This window comes from Coenobita brevimanus, chromosome 99 (genome assembly GCF_032717465.1).
Source record: "Coenobita brevimanus isolate Jiangsu-jjx chromosome 99, ASM3271746v2, whole genome shotgun sequence".
Lineage (NCBI taxonomy): Eukaryota > Metazoa > Arthropoda > Malacostraca > Decapoda > Coenobitidae > Coenobita > Coenobita brevimanus.
In genome coordinates this window covers 15951399-15970836 of record NC_137052.1, presented here as the reverse complement: position 1 = coordinate 15970836, position 19438 = coordinate 15951399, and the positions used below count along the sequence as shown (strand labels likewise).

The following is a 19438-nucleotide window of genomic DNA, read 5'->3' as shown; positions in this document are numbered from 1 at the left end:
ATAACACTGTCTCCTTTATCGCTAGGAAAACCAAATATACAATTTGCTAACAGACAGGGCGCTCACCATCCACTCACTCGATGTAGTGCTGCTTTGGGTGTCTGCCCTTTCCTCCCTTCCTTCCTCTTCCGTTTTTCTTTCCTTCATTCATTCCTTGTCCATCTGCCTAAGGGTGACTTTGCACTCCCTCTTCTGTCTTTCATTCCTTCATTCTTTCCTCTTCCTTCTGCCTATGGGTGACTACACTGAGTGACAAGCCAAATGTTTCCTGTACACCAGGAAACCATTTACTATGATGGGTGGTAACCATATAACTAAATTATGGCACCTGGTGGTTTAGTGAGTCATTAAGGTGCTCCAATCAGATTGAGCCTGTGTAGGTTTATATCTAAGGGGTGGTTGGGGTTTATCACTCACATAATGCCACTCAGGGATGAGTGAGGCTGGTCACTTTCATATTAAATGTCATGACAAATTTGCCTAGTCCCGGGCTCTTACACTCTTCATAGGGAAATGTAAGATTGGACGAGGGATGGATGCTAACAGACAGGTATTCTATGATTCCCACATTACCTTCAATGCTACTAATGTTCCTGTCCATAAAAATATTACAGATCCTGGTGTTTCACATAGCAATGTCCTCAGCTGGACCTCTCATGCCAGATCATTTTCTAAAACTGCTTTAAAGAAACTTGGATTATTGTACAGAATCCATAACTTCCTCACTGATGAGATGTTATTTATAATTTACGAGTCGTGCACTCTCAGCTGGAATATTGCTCACCCAGGTGGGGTGGATGTGGAGAGGTTGCTCTAAACAACTGGACAAAATTCAGAACAAAGCTGTTACAATGATTTAAAACCTTGTTATACAAAGGAGCTACCTCCTCTACAAGTAAGAAGGAATGATGCCATCCATCCATCCATCCTTCATCCAATCCTACATTGTCCCATGAGGAGTGTAGGAGCCCGGGGCTAGGCAGCTGGTCCCGACATTTAAGATGAGAGTGAAACCCTTGCATTATTTTAGATACTTTTACGGCAAATGCTCAGACGAAGTAGAATCAATTGCGCCACCTCTCCACGCCTTCCCCCACGCTACTCGGGCATCTGGCAGTGCTCATGACTGGACTGTCACACTGCCATATTGCAGAACTTCTGCCTATCAGAATTCTTTTATTCCCCGAACTGCATCTCTTTGGAACTCGCATTCTCAGATTGGTTTCCCCCCAGATTCAACCTACGGCTGTTCAAGTCCAACTGTTACAGATTTTTTGTTAATGAAGGACACCTGTAATCTGGTGTGTGGATTATTTTTTTTATTCATTTGTTTTTCCTTCCTCTGTTCATCTTCTTACAAAAGTCTGATGAGGAAGTAAACTTGTATGGCAATGATGGAGATGAGGATGGGTGCATTCCACCACCTCTACAATTTCTCTCTGGCAGGTGGGCAAATGGACAAAATACCTTAATAAACAGTCAAAGTTATATGGGAAAGTTGTTTGAGAGGGAAAAATAGTCTCTCACATTTGACGAGAGGATGGGTGCCTTTTGCTAGCCTTACCACTGCTCTCTTGTTGGTGAACTGGTAGGAAAACACATCAAACTCTAAACGTTACAAGAAAACTCTTATCATTCTTTATCATAATCCTCATCCTCACCTATTTTCCCACTCAAGGATTAGGTGAGGTCTGGTAGCATCCAGAAAGCAAGAGAAAAATGAAACAGGGAGAACTAATCAGCAGTAGGAAAGGAAAAGAAACTCTACTGTATGATGTGGGGATGGGCATCTTCCACAAGCCCTACCACTGCTCTCTGGCTAGTAAACTGATGGGAAAATACATATTTTTTTTTTCCAAAACTATGAAACTTCTGTACAGTAAGCAACGCATTTCATGGTTTTGTTAAACAGATTATGTGGATGATGGAGCAGGGTACTAGCAGTTTCAACCCCAGGCTTAACTGAATGCGAACCTGGTGGACTGCGGGCTGAAGTTGCTCTCTTCCTAGAATCCACCATCCTCCTTTCGGGTGATAAGGAGGGATATAAGAGATGTTTGTACAACCAGGCAGTGGAGTTACCTGGTCATATTTGTGCCACCACATGAAAGCATCCCTCTCTAGTACCTTATCAACTTGATACATTAACTTACCTGGAGCTGAAAGATCAACTTTCTTATATGAAATAGTCAGAGGAGCCTTCATATCAAATCCTTTGGTTTCTGCTACGGCTGCTAACCGCTCCAAGATGTCTGACACTTTGAATCTCTGGCTTGGGTCCACTCTCAGCATTCCTCTTATCAACTCATGGAAGCAGTCATATTTGCCATCATTAGAGGGAATGGCAAAGTTACCATTAACAATTCTGTTGGAAAGAAATTAACAACAACAACAATAATACCGTAATAACAATAATACTGTAATAATTTCATCCATCCATCCATCATCCAATCCTATGTCACCCTATGAGGAGCATACCAGCATGGAGCTTGGCAAGTTGGTCTTGACATTTAAGATGAAAAACCAGCCTCACTCATCCCTGAGTGGCATTCTCTGAGCAATAAACCCCAATCACCCCTTGCATATAGATCTACACAGGCTCAATCTGACTGGAGTGCCTTAGTTAAACACTAAACCACCAGGCACCATAATTTGGTTACTGGTTACCATCCAGCGTAGTAAATGGTTTCCTGGTGTACAGGAAACCATTTGGCTTGTGTTACGACACGATGGGACTAAAGGACTATTTGACAGCCTGTAAAGTGCGCAATGGAAATTTTAGAATATCAAGTGGCGGATAGCCACATCAAGTCATAAGCTAAAAGGGAGAGGAAAATAGTAATCAAGTGTAGAACATGCCAATGACCAAAAGGGGGAACGAAATAAGCACTTTAAAAAATTAAAATTAATTAACTTAACACTAACTTAAAAATACAAGAACAAAATCAAACAGGTTCAAACAGGAAACACAAACTAGCCCTTGGGTTGTGAAACCTCTGGGGGCTTGCAATAAAGACCTGGCATAAAAATAAAGACAGGCTCTTGACATTAACATAACATGTAACATTAGCTAGGGCAATAACAGTGATTCTAAATCAACAATTCTTATAAATAATAGCAATATCAAAAGAACCTAATAAATCTATCATGTGCTGACAAAAAACATTAACTCACATGTGGCAGATAAACTACTATATTATACCAATATCTCCAGAACAGAGCAGTAAAACCCACCGGTCTAGCTCAAGCCGTTAACTAACTCGAGGGAGTCACAACCCAGCTTATATAGACGAACTCAAAGAAGTAAGAAGGTTAACTCAGGAAAGGAAGAAGTGTAACTCATAGAAGCAAGAAGCACAACTCAAATGATGCTGGAAGACAGAACAGAAACTCAAGGTCGAAACTGTGAGCAGATATGGGAAGGTGGTTTGAAACAGCTCTAAAAACATTGACACACAGCTGGGCCATGTTGTTTCCTATGATCTGATATTTATAAACTCTGTTCACAGAACACAAAGCATGGTACTAATAACTGAATATTAAAGATTCTGAATATTACATATGAATATAAGCAATGTATATCGGCCACACATAACATGCCCACACTTAAGAAAGAATTTTCCTCAGGGAAAATTCGTTTTCAAGAGCGCGACAGGCAATCGGCAATCACGTTATCAACCCCCTCGATATGCTCTATGTTCATGTTAAACTCTTGCAGAAAGAGGCTCCAGTGGGTTAGCCTTTGATTTTTACCTTTTAACTGGTTCAGAAACTTTAAGGGGTGATGATCGGTGTAAACAGTGACTGCCGGCCCAAAAGCAGGTATATAAACAGAAAAATTCTGCAGGGCAAGGATCAGGGCAAGTAATTCCTTTTCTATCTATCTATTGCCAGACGCCTCAATCCCATTCGGGGTGACCACAAACAAATTGCCTCCACGTCGCCCTGTCCCCCGCCATTTCACTGCCCTGCTCCCAACTCACACCCCCCTTTCTCATATACCTCTCCACCCCATCCCTCCATCTCATCCTCAGCCTCCCCCTCCCTCTTCCCTCCTCCCCCTCACTCACATACACTCTCTTCGTCAGTCTTTCACCCTCCATCCTCTCCACATGGCCAAACCACCTCAGTGTGTTCCTCATAACGCTACCTATCACATCCACATCCACACCACAACGCTCCTTTATATCCTCATTCGTCAGCCTGTCTCTACATGTGACTCCACAGGCTCCTCTTAAATAACTCAATTCCACTGCTCTCACTCTTGACTTGTGTCCTTCCAACATCGTCCAAGCTTCACTTCCATACGTTAGAGTTGGTATCACAATACTGTCATGTAGCAACTTTTTCACTTCCATGCTCACTTCTCTGTTTCTTATCACTGCTTTCAAAGAACCAGCAACCTTTCTTCCCTGCTGTACCCTTTGAAGCACTTCACCCTCCAAACCTCCAACCTTCCTCATCACACTATCCAAGTACTTAAACGTACTCACATTTCCCAATTCCTCACCATCCAACCTCGCTGTACATTCACTGACTTCACCTCTCTCAAAGACCATCACTTTACTCTTCCCTACATTCACCTTTAGATTCTGTTTCTTACACACTCTCCCAAACTCATCCACCAAGCCTTGCAGCTCTCCTTCGTCTTCACTCAACAACACAATATCATCTGCAAACAACAGTACAGGGAGTTTCCAAACACTATCCTCTCTCACCAGGGCCACTCCAACATCCACTACCCTACCTTGTACCTCTTTTATTACCCCATCCATGTACAGACTGAACAACCATGGAGACATGACACATCCCTGTTTCAACCCAACCTCCAAAGAGAAAAATTCACTTAGTTCACCATCCACACGCACTGCAGCTTTAGCACCATCATACATATTCTTCACAGCATTCAACAACTTCCCATCTATGTACAGATTGAACAACCATGGAGACATGACACATCCCTGTTTCAACCCAACCTCCAAAGAGAAAAATTCACTTAGTTCACCATCCACACGCACTGCAGCCTTAGCACCATCATACATACTCTTCACAGCATTCAACAACTTCCCATCTACTCCATATATTCTTAATACTTTCCACAATCCTTGTCTATCCACCCTGTCATATGCTTTCTCCAAATCCATGAAAGCCACATACAACTTCTTTCCCTTCTCTAGAAACTTTTCCACTAAAGATCTACGAATGAATATTTGATCTACACAACCTCTTCCTTTCCTAAAGCCTCCCTGTTCTTTTCAACAACTGAATAATCGCATTGAGTCTTAGAGAACTCTTTACTGAAACAGCAGACAGGATGTTCTATGCCCAGTTCATCTTCCTGTAGAAGTACAGCTCCTGCTCCTACATTGCTGGCATCAACGGCCAGTTTGATGGCTTGAAAAATTAGGAGCATGCATCACAGGGTGACAACACATAATTCCCTTCACAGAATTAAAAGCACTCTCACAATCCTTAGACCAACAGAATTTCCTCTCTTTCTTTAACAAATCTGTCAGTGGGGCCACAACACTTGAAAAGTTCTTAATAAACTGTCGGTAATATCCAACAGTGCCCAAGAACCTTCAAAGCTCACACCTGGTTTTTGGTGCTGCAAAGTTCTTAATTGCTTCCACCATTGAAGAAGGGGGACAAACACGACTGTGACCAACCACATAGCCAAGGTACTGAACTTGAGCCTGAATAAATTCACACCTCTTTAGGTTAGCTACAAGGTGAGCTTCTGAGAGCCTTGAAAGCAACATTTTTAGTTGTTCTAGGTGGTCTTCCCAAGTATCACTGAACACTACTATATCATCCAAATACACCACACAGTTTGGAAGCCCACTAACAACTCTGTTCATGAGTCTCTGAAAGGTAGCAGAGGCATTTTTCATTCCATATGGCATCACATTACAACAGAAAGTTTGACCGTCTGCCACAAAACACGAAACTTCTTTTGCTTGCTCTGTCAGGGGAACCTGCCAGAAACCCTTCTTGAGATCCAGCTTAGTAATGTAGTGGGATGAACCAATGCGGTCAACACAATCTTCCAGTCGAGGCAGGGGATATGCATCGGTCCTAGTCAGGGCATTGACTCTGCGGTAGTCGATGCAAAATCTTGCTGTCCCATCAGGCTTGGGCTGCAGGGTCACAGGGAAGCTCCACGGGCTTACACACGGGGAGACAAGACCACTGTCCAACATGTACTTCAGCTCCTGGCGGAGGACTCCTAAGCACTTGGGGCAGACACGATAAGGTGGCAGCTTAATGGGAAGTGAGTCACCCACATCAACATCATGCTCGATCCAGGTCATCCGCCCAGGGGAGCTACCAAATACATCCTTAAATGAAGAAAGAAGTGTTAATAGTTGTTGAGACTGATCTTGTGGCAAATGTGAAACCTTTTCAGCAAGGGAAAAGCTGGCCTCAGCATTGCTCTGCCAGGCACTTGCAGTATTGAAGTCAAAGTCCTCCTCATTTTGTTCCTGGGTTACCAAACCGCCGGGAACCTCCTTATTCTGTTCAAGTGAGGATGGATGCACAGGTACAGGGGCATCTGGAGTATGGTAATAAGATCAGAATTCTTTCATTCCCCAAACTGCATCTCTCTGGAACTCGCTTCCCCAGAGTTGTTTCCCTCCATATTTCAACCCACAACTGTTCAAGTCTAACTGTTACAGATATTTTATGAACAGAGGACACCAGTAATCTGGTGTATGGATTATTTTTTTTTTTACTCATTTGTTTTTCCTTCCTCCATTCTGTTATTAAAAAAAAAAATGTTAACATGACAAAGCTGATGTTTCTTACGTCTATCTGGTGTCTCCACTAAGTAATCAGCACTACCCACTTTATGCACCACAGGATAAGGGCCACAAAACTTAGCAGCAAGAGGCTGTCCTTGAAGAGGCAATAGCACTAACACTTCATCACCAACCTTAAAGTCTCACAAACAAGCTTTCCTATCATACCATCTCTTCATACTGGTTTGACCCTGTTTCAAGTTCTCTCTAGCCACTTCCAAGCATTTAGAGATCCTGTTCTTGAAGTCACTAACAAACTCAAGTACATTATGGTTCATGGTGGAATCACTAGACCAAGCCTCTTTAATGATGGACAATGGGCAAATACTAGCTCATCTGGGGAGAAACCCAAACTCTCTTGAGGAACCTCACGGGTGGCAAACAGGAGGAATGGCACTCCTCTATCCCAGTCCTTTGAGTGTTCCATGCAATACTTCCGAAGCATCATCCTGAGGGTCTGGTGGTATCTCTCTAGGGCACCCTGGCTTTCAGGATGGTATGTGCTGCTCTTCACATGCACAATACCAAGTTGGGCCATGAACTGCTGGAAGGCATTTGAAAGAAAATTAGACCCTCTGTCAGACTGAATCTCCCTTGGCAACCCAAACTTAGTGAAGAAATTAAGTAATGCCCGAACAACAGTCCTAGCCTTCGGGGAATGAATAGGGATAGCCTCAGGATATCTATACTCTGTTTTTTTAATCAAGGCGAAGATGCACTTGACAGGTTGATGGTGATTGGCTGAATGCAACATGTCCAAAAAATATTTACTAACCCAAATTTCCCCCTCAGATATTTGTTGTCAGTTAATAATCCTACATTATGAAGTAATGTTGCATTCAGCCAGAATTCACCAATCTGTCAAGTGCATCTTCACCTCGATTAAAAAAACTGAGTATAGTGGAAGAGTCAATTATAGTTAATAGGTACTTATTTCCAGAGGATGTAGGAGGCAGGGGTCCCACCATATCAACTATAATACGAGTCAATGGAGGGTCAAAGGCAGGAATGGGAATGAGAGGCGACTTAGCTATGGGTTGATTAGGCTTCCCCACCATCTGGCAAGTATGGCAGCACCGCACAAACTGGGCCACACCTGCTGCCATATGCAGCCAGTAAAACTCTGCACGCAACCGCTCTAGCGTCCTCCTAACGCTCATGTGGCCTGGAAACGGAGTACAGTGAACCAACTCCAACAGCTCCTTCCTACAAGCATTGGGCACAACAATCTGATGACAATCCCACATTCCGTCATCAACATTGACATACGGGGGACGCCATCACCTCTACAATACTCCATCTTTCACATAAAAGCAACCTCCTTTTTCGACATTGCAATCCTCCACTGCAGCTAACTTCAGCTTCTGAATCTCTGGATCACCTGCCTGCAAATCCTTCAATCTCTCAACACCCACCTCCTCGACAGGAACGGGAGAAGTATCATCTTGTAAATTCATGAACGTATCTTCCTGGGAATAGCAATCGTCGGAGCCTTTCTCATCGGTGTCTTTGGTCACCATCTCTGGGATAGTTTCCACTATGCCTGAAGGATCACCAGACTCCCCTTTGCTGAGTGACACGTTGCCTCTGCTCTGCTCCGTCTGTGCCATAGACCTGGTCACAGTGCATGCTGGAAACACATCTGCATCATCTTTATTAACCTGTGGGGGATCATCAGGCACAGGTATCTCAGACACTACAGGGGTGATACACTTATTCTCACCTGCCAAGTCATTTCCCAGTAGCAGGTCAACACCTTCAAGAGGAAGAAAGTCAACTAGTCCAAAGCACACTTGCCCTTCAAACAGGTTACATTTCAAGTCTCCAGTGACCACAGAGATTATCTTCGCTCCAGTAACTCCTTGAATCATCACAAACTCCTTAGTTGGGACTTTAGTTTCAGGGCTTACCCACAACGAAAGTGAAGCTCCAGTGTCACGCAGAATCTTCACAGGAAATTCTGCTTCGTCCAACATTACCACGCCAGAAAACAAATATGGAGCAAAAGAAGAAGCAGGGGCAGAACTGCTAACTGCCACCTGGACAATGTCTCCAGAAACTGAAGTGGCATCAGGAATGGGTGAGGGCATACCACCTCCCGCCTGCAATTCAACAGCGGGCTCCATATCCCCAATCTCTGAAACAACAGGTTGAGAGGGGGAAGAAACACAAGACTCTCCAGCCACCTTTTGGCCTGGAGGGCAAACAGAAGTCACCACTGGTCCACTTTGAACAAGGTTGACAGGCTTAGACGGAACATTCTTCTTGAAACACTTTTCAACACTGTGACCTGGATGCTTACAATAAGTACAGAAGTGATAAGGGCACCTGAAAGAACTAGAGGAGATATTAGAGGGCGCAGAAGAGGGATTAGGTTTGGAATTAACGGCTAAGTCTGGCTTAACCGAGAGTTGGTTACTCTGCTAAGGGGTATACTTCTTAGAAGGGAAATTCCTAGAGAATTCCTTAGGTTTATTCCCATATTTATGCAAGACATAATCATCAATACTGAGAGCTGCTTCAGACACTGTATTAATTTGCTTGTCTGATAAATGAATCCTTAATTCACTGTCTAATTTATCCATGAAATTCTCAAGGATTACAATATCCCTCAACCTAGTACAGCTTGGGTTATCACAATCTGCCCCGTTTTCACTTCTAATCCACATTTGGAAAGTGTCAGTCACATGCCTAGCAAACTCTAAGTAAGACTCCTGGGGGCGTTTCTTAGCATCCTAAACCGCTGACGGTATGCCTCAGGTCTTAATTCATAAGCAAGTAAAAATGAACTCTTCAAAACTTCATAATCTGAGCACACTTGAAAACTTAAGATGTCAAACGCCTTTAAGTACAGTATGAACTAGGGTAGGCCACTGGTCTTTAGGCCACTTATTTCCAGCAGCAATTTTTTCGAAACGTGAGAAGAACTCTAAAACAAGGGTCTCGTCAAAAGGAGGTACTAATTTACTGAGATCAGTCGTATTGAAACCTGAGAAGGATTGGGAAGAATTTGTCTGGCTTTCTGAGTGTCTCATACAATATTCATGCTCAAGTTTCATTTGTTCTAACTTCATCTGTTCTATCTTTGCCTGCTGCTCTAACTTCGCCTGTTCTAGCTTTGCCTGCTGCTCTAACTTCGCCTGTTCTAGCTTTGCCTGCTGCTCTAACTTCGCCTGTTCTAGCTTTGCCTACTGCTCTAACATTGCCTGTTCTAGCTTTGCTTGCTCTCTAGCTTGCTCTTCCTGTTCTCTAGCTCACTCTATCTTTGCCTGCTCTATCTTTGCATGTTCTCTGGCTTGCTCTGCCTGTTCTCTAGCATGCTCTATCTTTGCCTGTTCTATCTTTGCCTGCTCTACCTCTAGCTTCATTTGCTCCATCTGAACCTCGTGTTCCCAATTAGCCTGCACTAACCTGATATCCTGCAAAAATCTATTAGAGACAGGGGAACCCCGATCTTCTGATCTAGGATGAGTGGATTGGGGCTCTGACTCTACAACACTCTCAAGCACAGATGGCAAATTTACACGTGCATGGGCATCCTCTTCCAAGACTGCTTAAGTTTGGCACACCAACAAGTAAACCTACAGCTCTCAGGGACTATGACAGCTTACACAATCTTTCTTAAACCCTACGAAACCTAGTATTGACAATCCTGGCAGGGTCGCCACTTTGTTACAACATGGTGGGACTAAAGGACTATCTGACAGCCTGTAAAGTGCGCAATGGAAATTTTAGAATACCAAGTGGCGGATAGCCACACCAAGTCATGAGCTAAAAGGGATAGGAAAATAGTTATCAAGTGTAGGACATACCAATGACCAAAAGGGGGAATGAAATAAGCACTTAAAAAACTTAAAATCAATTTACTTAACACTAACTTAAAGCTACAAGAACAAAATCAAACAGGTTCAACCAGGACTGTCAAATTAGCTTGTGCAGAAGTTATCCTAAAGTTCCAAATGTTAATAATAAAGATAAACCAGAACACAAACTAGCCCTTGGGTTGTGAAACCTCTGGGGGCTTGCAATAAAGACCTGGCATAAAAATAAAGACAGGCTCTTGACATTAACATAACATGTAACATTAGCTAGGGCAATAACAGTGATTCTAAATCAACAGTTCTTATAAATAATAGCAATATCAAAAGAACCTAATAAATCTATCATGTGCTGACAAAAAACATTAACTCACATGTGGCAGATAAACTACTCTATTATACCAATATCCCCAGAACAGAGCAGTAAAACATACCGGTCTAGCTCAAGCCGTTAACTAACTCGAGGGAGTCCCAGCCCAGCTTATATAGACGAACTCAAAGAAGTAAGAAGGTTAACTCAGAAAAGGAAGAAGCTTAACTCACAGAAGCAAGAAGCGCAACTCAAATGAAGCTGAAAGGCAGAACTGAAACTCAAGGTCGAAACCGTGAGCAGATACGGGAAGGTGGTTTGAAACAGCTCTAAAAACATCGACACACAGCTGGGCCATGTTGTTTCCTATGATCTGATATTTATATACTCTGTTCACAGAAAACAAAGCATGGTACTAATAAATGAATATCAAAGATTCTGAATATTAAATATGAATATAAGCAATATATATCGGCCACACGTAACACTTGTCACTCAGTGTAGTCACCCATAGGCAGAAGGAAGAGGAAAGAATGAAGGAAAGAAAGACAGATGAGGGAGAGTAAAGTCACTTGCAGGCAGAAGGAAGAGGAAAGAATGAAGGAAAGAAGGGCAGAAGAGGAAGGAAGGAAGAGAAGAACAGGCAGACACCGAAAGCAGTACTACACTGAGTCGATGGTGAGTAATCCCACACTAATAATAATAATAATAATAATAATAATAATACCAATAATAACAGTGAAATAAAAGCATTCTGGGGCCGAATGCTAATCGCCTACCAAAATATGCTGTTGGCTAAAGCACAAGCTACCTACAAACCAGATTTGAAGAAAATTCGTAAAACTCTACAGAATTCAGTAAACAACTTTTACAAAAAAGCCAATCCATATTAAAATATGTATGGCAGCTGGCATGCAGTCATCTTTGATCAAATTCTCACCAAAAGTAACAGGCTTTTACACATCCACATAGTTGCTATTTCCTGAAGGTTTGGTGAAAATCTGTCTACAACTTTTTGAGATACTTTGGCAAGAAGTTTTAAAATCATTAAAGGAAGAAGTAAAGGAAAAAAATGATAAGAGGACAGAGGAAGAATGTAATACTTTTTTTTGGAGAGTATCGGATATGAAAGTAAGGAAATGGTATTTAAGGAAATAGAAGTGAAGGAAACTAAGGGGGATGGTTGTGAAAGATCAGAAGTTGAGGAAGTGGTACGGACAGAGAGTAGGAGAGAAGAGGGTATTAATAATGTCAAAAATAATTTGAAGGTGATATATACTAATGTTGATGGTTTCATATCGACAAGGATTGAAATTAATGATTTCTTAAGAGAACATGAACCTGATGTCATGTGCTTTGTAGAGACCAAATTAAAAGAAGATATTGATGTTCATTTGGGAGATGGTAAATACAAACTGTGGAGAAAAGACAGAAAAGAAAAAAAGGGAGGAGGAGTGATGATAGCAGTGAAGAACAACATAAATGTAGATACTGTGGAATTGGGAGAAGGCAGGGCTGAAGTGATATATATGAAATTAGAAACTGGAGAGAATGTTAAGAGAGATATGGCGGTAGTGTATGTTCCCCCAAAGACGAGAGCATGGAAGGATGACGAATACCATGAGATGTTGTCAGATATGGCTAGCTACTTGCAAAAAATAATTGAGAAAAGCAATAATATAATTTTGGTGGGTGACTTTAACTGTAAAGAGGTGAACTGGGAGAAATGGTACTCGGGAGGCGGCGAGGATTCGTGGGGCACTATGTTATTAAATATAATAATGAATAATGTGATGACGCAATGGGTCAAAGAAGAGACACGGTTTCGAGGTGAGGACACACCAGCAAGGTTAGATTTACTGTTCACCAAAGAACCCGATGTAACAGAATCATTGGAAGATCTCTGTCCTTTGGGAAAAAGTGATCACGTGGTCATTGAGTTCCAGATGTTAATAGGAAACGTCGAGCCAAGAGATGAGCTTCATAGACAGAGAAGATACAACTTTGGGAAAGCAAATTTTACAGGATTGAGAAACTTTTTTGAAAATGTGGATTGGAGAAAATTCAGAGAAACAAGAGAGATACAGAGGAAGTGGGATATCTTTCTAGACCTCTATAATTTGGGAGTGGAAAAATTTGTTCCAAGAGTAAGAGGGAAAGAAAACAGGAAAAAGGAGTGGTTTAATAGAAGGTGTATGATAGCCAAAAAAGAGAGAGATAAGGCGTGGAACAATTGGAGAAAGAGAGGTAACGACAGAACAAAGGAAGAATATAAAAGAACAAGAAATGAATACACAAGAATACGTAGAGAAGAAGAAAGGAATTTTGAAAAAGGTATAATTGACAAATGCAAGGATGAACCCAAACTGTTTTATAGATTTGTTAATGGCAAACTGAAACAAAAGGAAGGAATCACCAAGTTGAAAGTAGAAGGAGAGGTCTTTAACGATGCGGCAATGCAAGCAGAAATAATGAACAAACGTTTCCAGTCAGTTTTCACTAAAGAAAAGGAGCTTGTGGAAGGGGAGGGAGTGATTAGAAATGTTCCGGTGATGAAAGATATAAAAGTGGAGGTACAGAAAGTGTATAAATTACTGGAAACTCAAGATGTAAGGAAAGCCCCAGGACCTGATGGAATTTCTAATTGGGTACTGAAGGAATGCAGAGAACAACTGGCGGATAAAATTCACAGCTTAATTGTATGCTCACTGGAAGAGGGGAAAGTGCCAAAAGAATGGAAGAGGGCAAATGTGGTACCAATTTACAAGGGAGGAAACAGGGAAGAACCCCTGAATTATAGACCAGTGTCTCTAACCAGCATGGTCGCAAAATTGTGTGAGAGAATCCTGAAAGACAGATGTATAAAATATCTGGAAGAGATGAATATTTTGGCTGAATGTCAGTTTGGATTCAGAAGTGGAAGGTCATGTGTTTCTAACTTGTTGAGCTTTTACTCAAGAGCGATTGATGTGGTACAGGAGAGAGATGGTTGGGTGGATTGTGTGTACTTAGACTTAGAGAAGGCCTTTGACAAGGTACCTCATAAGAGACTAATGTGGAAACTAGAATATATAGGAGGACTGAAGGGGAAACTTCTGGAATGGATGAGAGACTTTTTGAGAGACAGACAAATGAGGACAGTAATAAAGGATAGGATATCTGGATGGAGGGAAGTAACATGTGGAGTCCCTCAAGGCTCGGTGTTGGCGCCAGTAATGTTCCTGATTTACATAAATGATACGGTAGATGGAGTGAACAGTTATTTAAGTCTGTTTGCTGGTGATGTAAAGATCTTGAGGAAAGGTAGAGGTTGAGGAGGATTGTAAAGTGCTGCAGGAGGATTTGGATAGGATAATTGGAGCCGGACGTGGGAAATGAAATTTAATGTAAAGAAATGTAAAATATTGGAAATGGGTAAAAGTACCAGGAGGCCATCACTGAATTATTTGTTGGGTAATGAATTAATCACAAAAATGAGAGAAGAGAAAGATTTGGGCGTGCTGGTCCAAGATAGTTTGTCACCAGAAAAACACATTAACAAGATAGTTGGAGAGACTTATCAACTCTTGACTAACATAAGAGTAGCATTTCATTATATGGATGAGGAGATGATGAAATAATTGATAGTGGCCATGATCCACCCCAGGTTAGAATATGCAGCAGTAGTGTGGTCCCCACACAAAAAGAAAGATATAAACAAGATTGAGAGAATACAAAGAACAGCAACCAAGATGGTCCCCAGTCTGGCAGACCTGTCATACAGAGAGAGGCTGGAAAAGCTGGATTTGCCTTCCTTAGAGGAAAAGAGAAAGAGGGGAGACATGATTGCAGTATTCAGGACCATGATGGGAGTAGATAAAATTGACAAAGAAGATCTGTTTGTATGGGATAAGAGAGCAACAAGAGGACACGGAATGAAATTGAAAAAGTCAAGCTGCTTGAAGGATATCAAGAAATATAGCATTCCTTACAGAAGTATAGACTTATGGAATAGCCTGGACAAAGAGATCATCCAGTCTAAAAACTTAAACGAGTTTAAAGCTAAATTTGACTTACTGAGAAACAGCGACGGAAACCCACGAGCATAGCAAATTCCGTGTATATCACAATCAGGTATATGAGGTAAATACATAAATATCTGGAACGACTTAGACGAAGAGGTGGGCATGAGAAAAACATTCATGTGTGTAAAGGTAGACTTGATAAATGTGGATTTGGAGACAGGACAACATGAGCATTGCTCAATTCCTGTATACTGTACTACAAATTGGTAAATACACACACACACACACACACACGAGCAGCCGGAGAGAGAGGTCGTCCCAGGCATCGCTCCTAACCTTGAGTAGTTTCAGGAATTTTGTCTGTCCTGTCTCCTAGGGTCTTTCTTTAAATTTAAAATAATGGAAGTTGGTAGACTACCAAAAATGTAAAGATTTGTTGGCAATAGTATACATGAATGTTTGTGGCTTATTCGGTAACAGCTGTTTAGGTACTTTACCGGTACGTTAAAAATGGCCGAAAATGTAAACAATGAGAGAATGGAATTTCAAGGATTTGATGCTAATACTAATGTCATGGACCTGGTGAAAACATTAATTATGAGGATTAGTGAACTCGAAAAAAAAGTAGAGAATCTAGTGATAAAGGATGTGTCAGGAAATACGGAAACCACCATACAGAGTCTAATCCAGTCCAACGAAACAGCCAATGAAGAGATTAAGAATTTGAAGAGGGAGAATGTTGAACTGAGGAGGAAACTTGAAGAGAGTACTAATAAAACGGAGAAGGTGAGTAATGTACTAGAAGAACACAAGGCAAAGTGGGCACACGTAGAAGAAGAACAGAAAGAAGTGGTCAGCTTAAGAGAGATCATCCAGGAAGAAAGGGAAATGAACAAGAAAGAAATGGAAGAAAATGTAGTGAAAATACTGAAGAAAAAAGAGAAAATAGTGAGAGAAACTGTAGAAAGGAACAGATGTGTGGTAGTATTTGGAAACAGGGAAGAGGAAGAAAAGGTTAGGTTCGCAAGACTCGAGAAAGACACGAACATGGTGAGAGGAATATTAGGCAAGATTGACCCCGAAGGAGACAAGTGGGTAAAAGAAATTGAGGAAGTAAGGAGGATAGGGCCTTATAAGAAAGGGGAAACAAGACCAATGAGAGTCAAGTTTACATCAGAAAGTGTAATAAATGAGATACTTAAAGTGACCTGGAAATTAAGCAAAGAGGCGGGGATGGAAAATATTATAATAAGAAAAGATCTGAATGAAGAAGAAAGAGAAGTTTTAAAATCATTAAAGGAAGAAGTAAAGGAAAAAATGATAAGAGGACAGAGGAAGAACGTAATACTTTTTTTTGGAGAGTATTGGATATGAAAGTAAGGAAATGGTATTTAAGGAAATAGAAGTGAAGGAAACTAGGGGGGATGGTTGTGAAAGATCAGAAGTTGAAGAAGTGGTACGGACAGAGAGTAGGAGAGAAGAGGGTATTAATAATGTCAAAAATAATTTGAAGGTGATATATACTAATGTTGATGGTTTCATGTCGACAAGGATCGAAATTAATGATTTCTTGAGAGAACATGAACCTGATGTCATTTTTTTTTTTTTTTTTTTTTTTTTTTTTTTAAATAACAGAACGGAGGAAGGAAAAACAAATGGAGAAAAAAAATAATCCATACACCAGATTACTGGTGTCCTCTGTTCATAAAATATCTGTAACAGTTAGACTTGAACAGTTGTAGGTTGAAATTTGGAGGAAAACAACTCTGGGGAAGCGAGTTCCATAGAGATGCAGTGCGGGGAATGAAAGAATTCTGATAGGCAGAAGTTCTGCAATATGGTTGAGTGACATTCCAGTCATGAGCGCTACCAGATGCCCGTGTAGCACGAGGGAAGGCATGGAGAAGTGGCACCATGGACGCAACTTCGTCTGAGCATTTGCCAAAAAAATATCTGTAAAATAATGCAAGGGAGGCAACATTCCTTCTTACTTGCAGGGGAGGAAGTTTATATGTAATGGCAGGGTTGTTAATGATTCTAACAGCTTTATTCTGAATTTTGTCTAGTTGTCTTAATGCAACCTCTCCACAACCATTCCACAAGGGTGAGCAATATTCAAGCTGAGAGCGCACATGACTCTTATAAATTATAGCTAACTGCTCATCGGCGAAGAAGTTACGGACTCTGTACAATAATCCAAGTTTCTTTGAGGCGGTTTTAGCAAGTGATCTGACATGAGAGGTCCAGCTGAGGGCACTGTTAAGTGAGACACCAAGAATTTCAATACTTTTGGAGATGGGAATATTAGTAGCACTGAAGGTAATGTACGAATCTGGCAATATCTGTCTATTAGTAAACTGTATATATTTAGTTTTGCTAGCATTAAAAGAGACAAGGTTCTTTTGTCCCCATTCACTGATTGTAGATAGATCTTGATTTATGGAGATGGCTGTATTGAGTTGAGAGGTAGAGATATTAGACTTTGTAAATGGATGTCTGAGTGTGAATGAACTATGTAGTGTTGAGTCATCTGCATATGAGTGAATGGGATTGTGAGTGACAGATAAGAGATCATTAATATGAACCAGAAATAGGGTTGGCGCCAGTACTGATCCCTGCGGCACGCCGGCGTTAATTGAGTGGAAATTCGAATATACATCATCTACTTTTACTCTTATTTTCCTGTCACTAAGATAAGAAGAAATCAAAGGAACAAAAGACGTTAGTCCATAGCAAGGGAGTTTGGACAGCAGGGAACGGTGCCATACTCTGTTGAAAGCTTTAGAGATATCAAGAGCTACTGCATGAGTTTCTCCAAAAAGATCAATTGATTGATGGATGGTATGAGTTAAGAGATTGAGTATGTCAATGGTGGATCTTTCGTGGCGAAAACCGTATTGTCTATCATTAATTAAGTTGTTGGATTCAAGATGTTTAACAATATGCTTATTAATTAAAGTTTCAAATACCTTACCAAGAGAAGATGTGATAGCTATTGGTCTGTAATTGGAGGGGTCAGACGAACTTCCTTTCTTCGGAACTGGGTGAATATTGGCTTCTTTCCATGAATTTGGGAATAAAGAAGTACGTATGCATAGTCTGAATAATTTAGCCAGGACAGAGGCAAGTTCAGGGGAACACTTTTTCAAAACAATTGGCGGAATTCCATTTGGACCTGGAGCTTTGTTGGTAGGTAAATTGTCTAGGATGGATTTTACAAATCTTGTCTGTATTTTAAGTGGGGCAATTTCGGGAGAATCAAGTTCCAGTACTGACACATTCTGGCTGGTATCATCTATGGCAGAGTTTCTTGCAAACACACTAGCAAAGATATCTGCTTTCCCACGTGGGTCATTTGTAATATTGCCATCTGAAGATTTTAGTGGGGGAATGGAAGATGACTTGTTAAAGTTATTATTGAAAGAATTAAGAGTTGACCAGAATATTCTATTGTCATTAGGGTTGTTAAGTAGTTTTGATGCTTGCTTTTGAAGAAAGTTTGATTTAGATAGATTTAATACAGCTTTTGCATGATTTCTAGCAATTTTAAATTGGGAGAGTGATTCAGGTGTTTTTGATTTTAAGTAAGAGTTATATGCTAATGACTTTTGGGCTATTGCTCTGGCACAATTGCCATCAAACCATTTTGGAGAGTCTGATCTTTTAGTGAATCGTTGACTTGGTATGAATAGATCCATACCAGCTAGTATTAAGTCACAAATGTGGGACTGGGTAGAATTGGGATCACAAGAAAAGAAAGACTGCCATGGAACATCAGCAAGATAATTTCTAAATCCATCCCAGTCTGCCCTGTCAAAGTGCCATCGGGTCACCCTGACAGGTTCGGAATGGGGAGGTGTAGGAGGGTTAACTAATGAGGCTTTGATGAGATTGTGGTCAGAGGATCCAAGTGGTGACAGTACCTCTATCCTGTATTGATCTGGATTATTTGTCAAGAATAAATCCAAGAGATGGGCATTATGGTCAGGATTATCAGGTATTCTGGTTGGTTGCTTTACCAACTGGGTGAGATTAAATGATTCCGCAAACAGCTCGCATTCTAGACCAGCGTCGTCAGTCCGGGCAGAATGCAATAACCATTCAACATTGTGTATGTTAAAATCACCCAAAATGGTAATTTCATTGCCAAGGGCAAGGTCAAGGTTACTCAACTGAGTGGATATGGAATCAAATACACTGGGTTCCGAAGAAGCATTGGGGGAACGATAAACTACACAGATATATTTGGTAATGTTTTGGCAATTTAATTTATATAATGAGTAATCAAAACTGGATGAAGTGAAGTTTAAAATAGTGTCAACTGCATATTGGGATTTGATATAACAACAGGTGCCACCCTTGTTTCGAAAGTTTGTAAGGAGATGGTAACCGGGAAAACAAAATGGAGATATATCGGTAGAGGGTGAGATTTGTGGTTCTGTGAGGAAAAGGGCCAAAGGGGATATGGACTGAAGGAAAAAATGAACTGAGTTTAAATTTTTG

General features: G+C 41.0%; 1 protein-coding gene across 1 annotated transcript in view; it reads right to left on the bottom strand.

Annotated features, from left to right (window-relative positions):
* The window catches only part of aux (cyclin-G-associated kinase), a 462562-nt gene that overhangs the window by 330467 nt on the left and 112657 nt on the right, over positions 1 to 19438 (bottom strand). The window contains exon 7 of the mRNA XM_080283925.1: positions 2154 to 2365. Within this exon, the coding sequence (XP_080140051.1) occupies positions 2154 to 2365 (212 nt within the window). The remainder of the gene's footprint in view (positions 1 to 2153; positions 2366 to 19438) is intronic.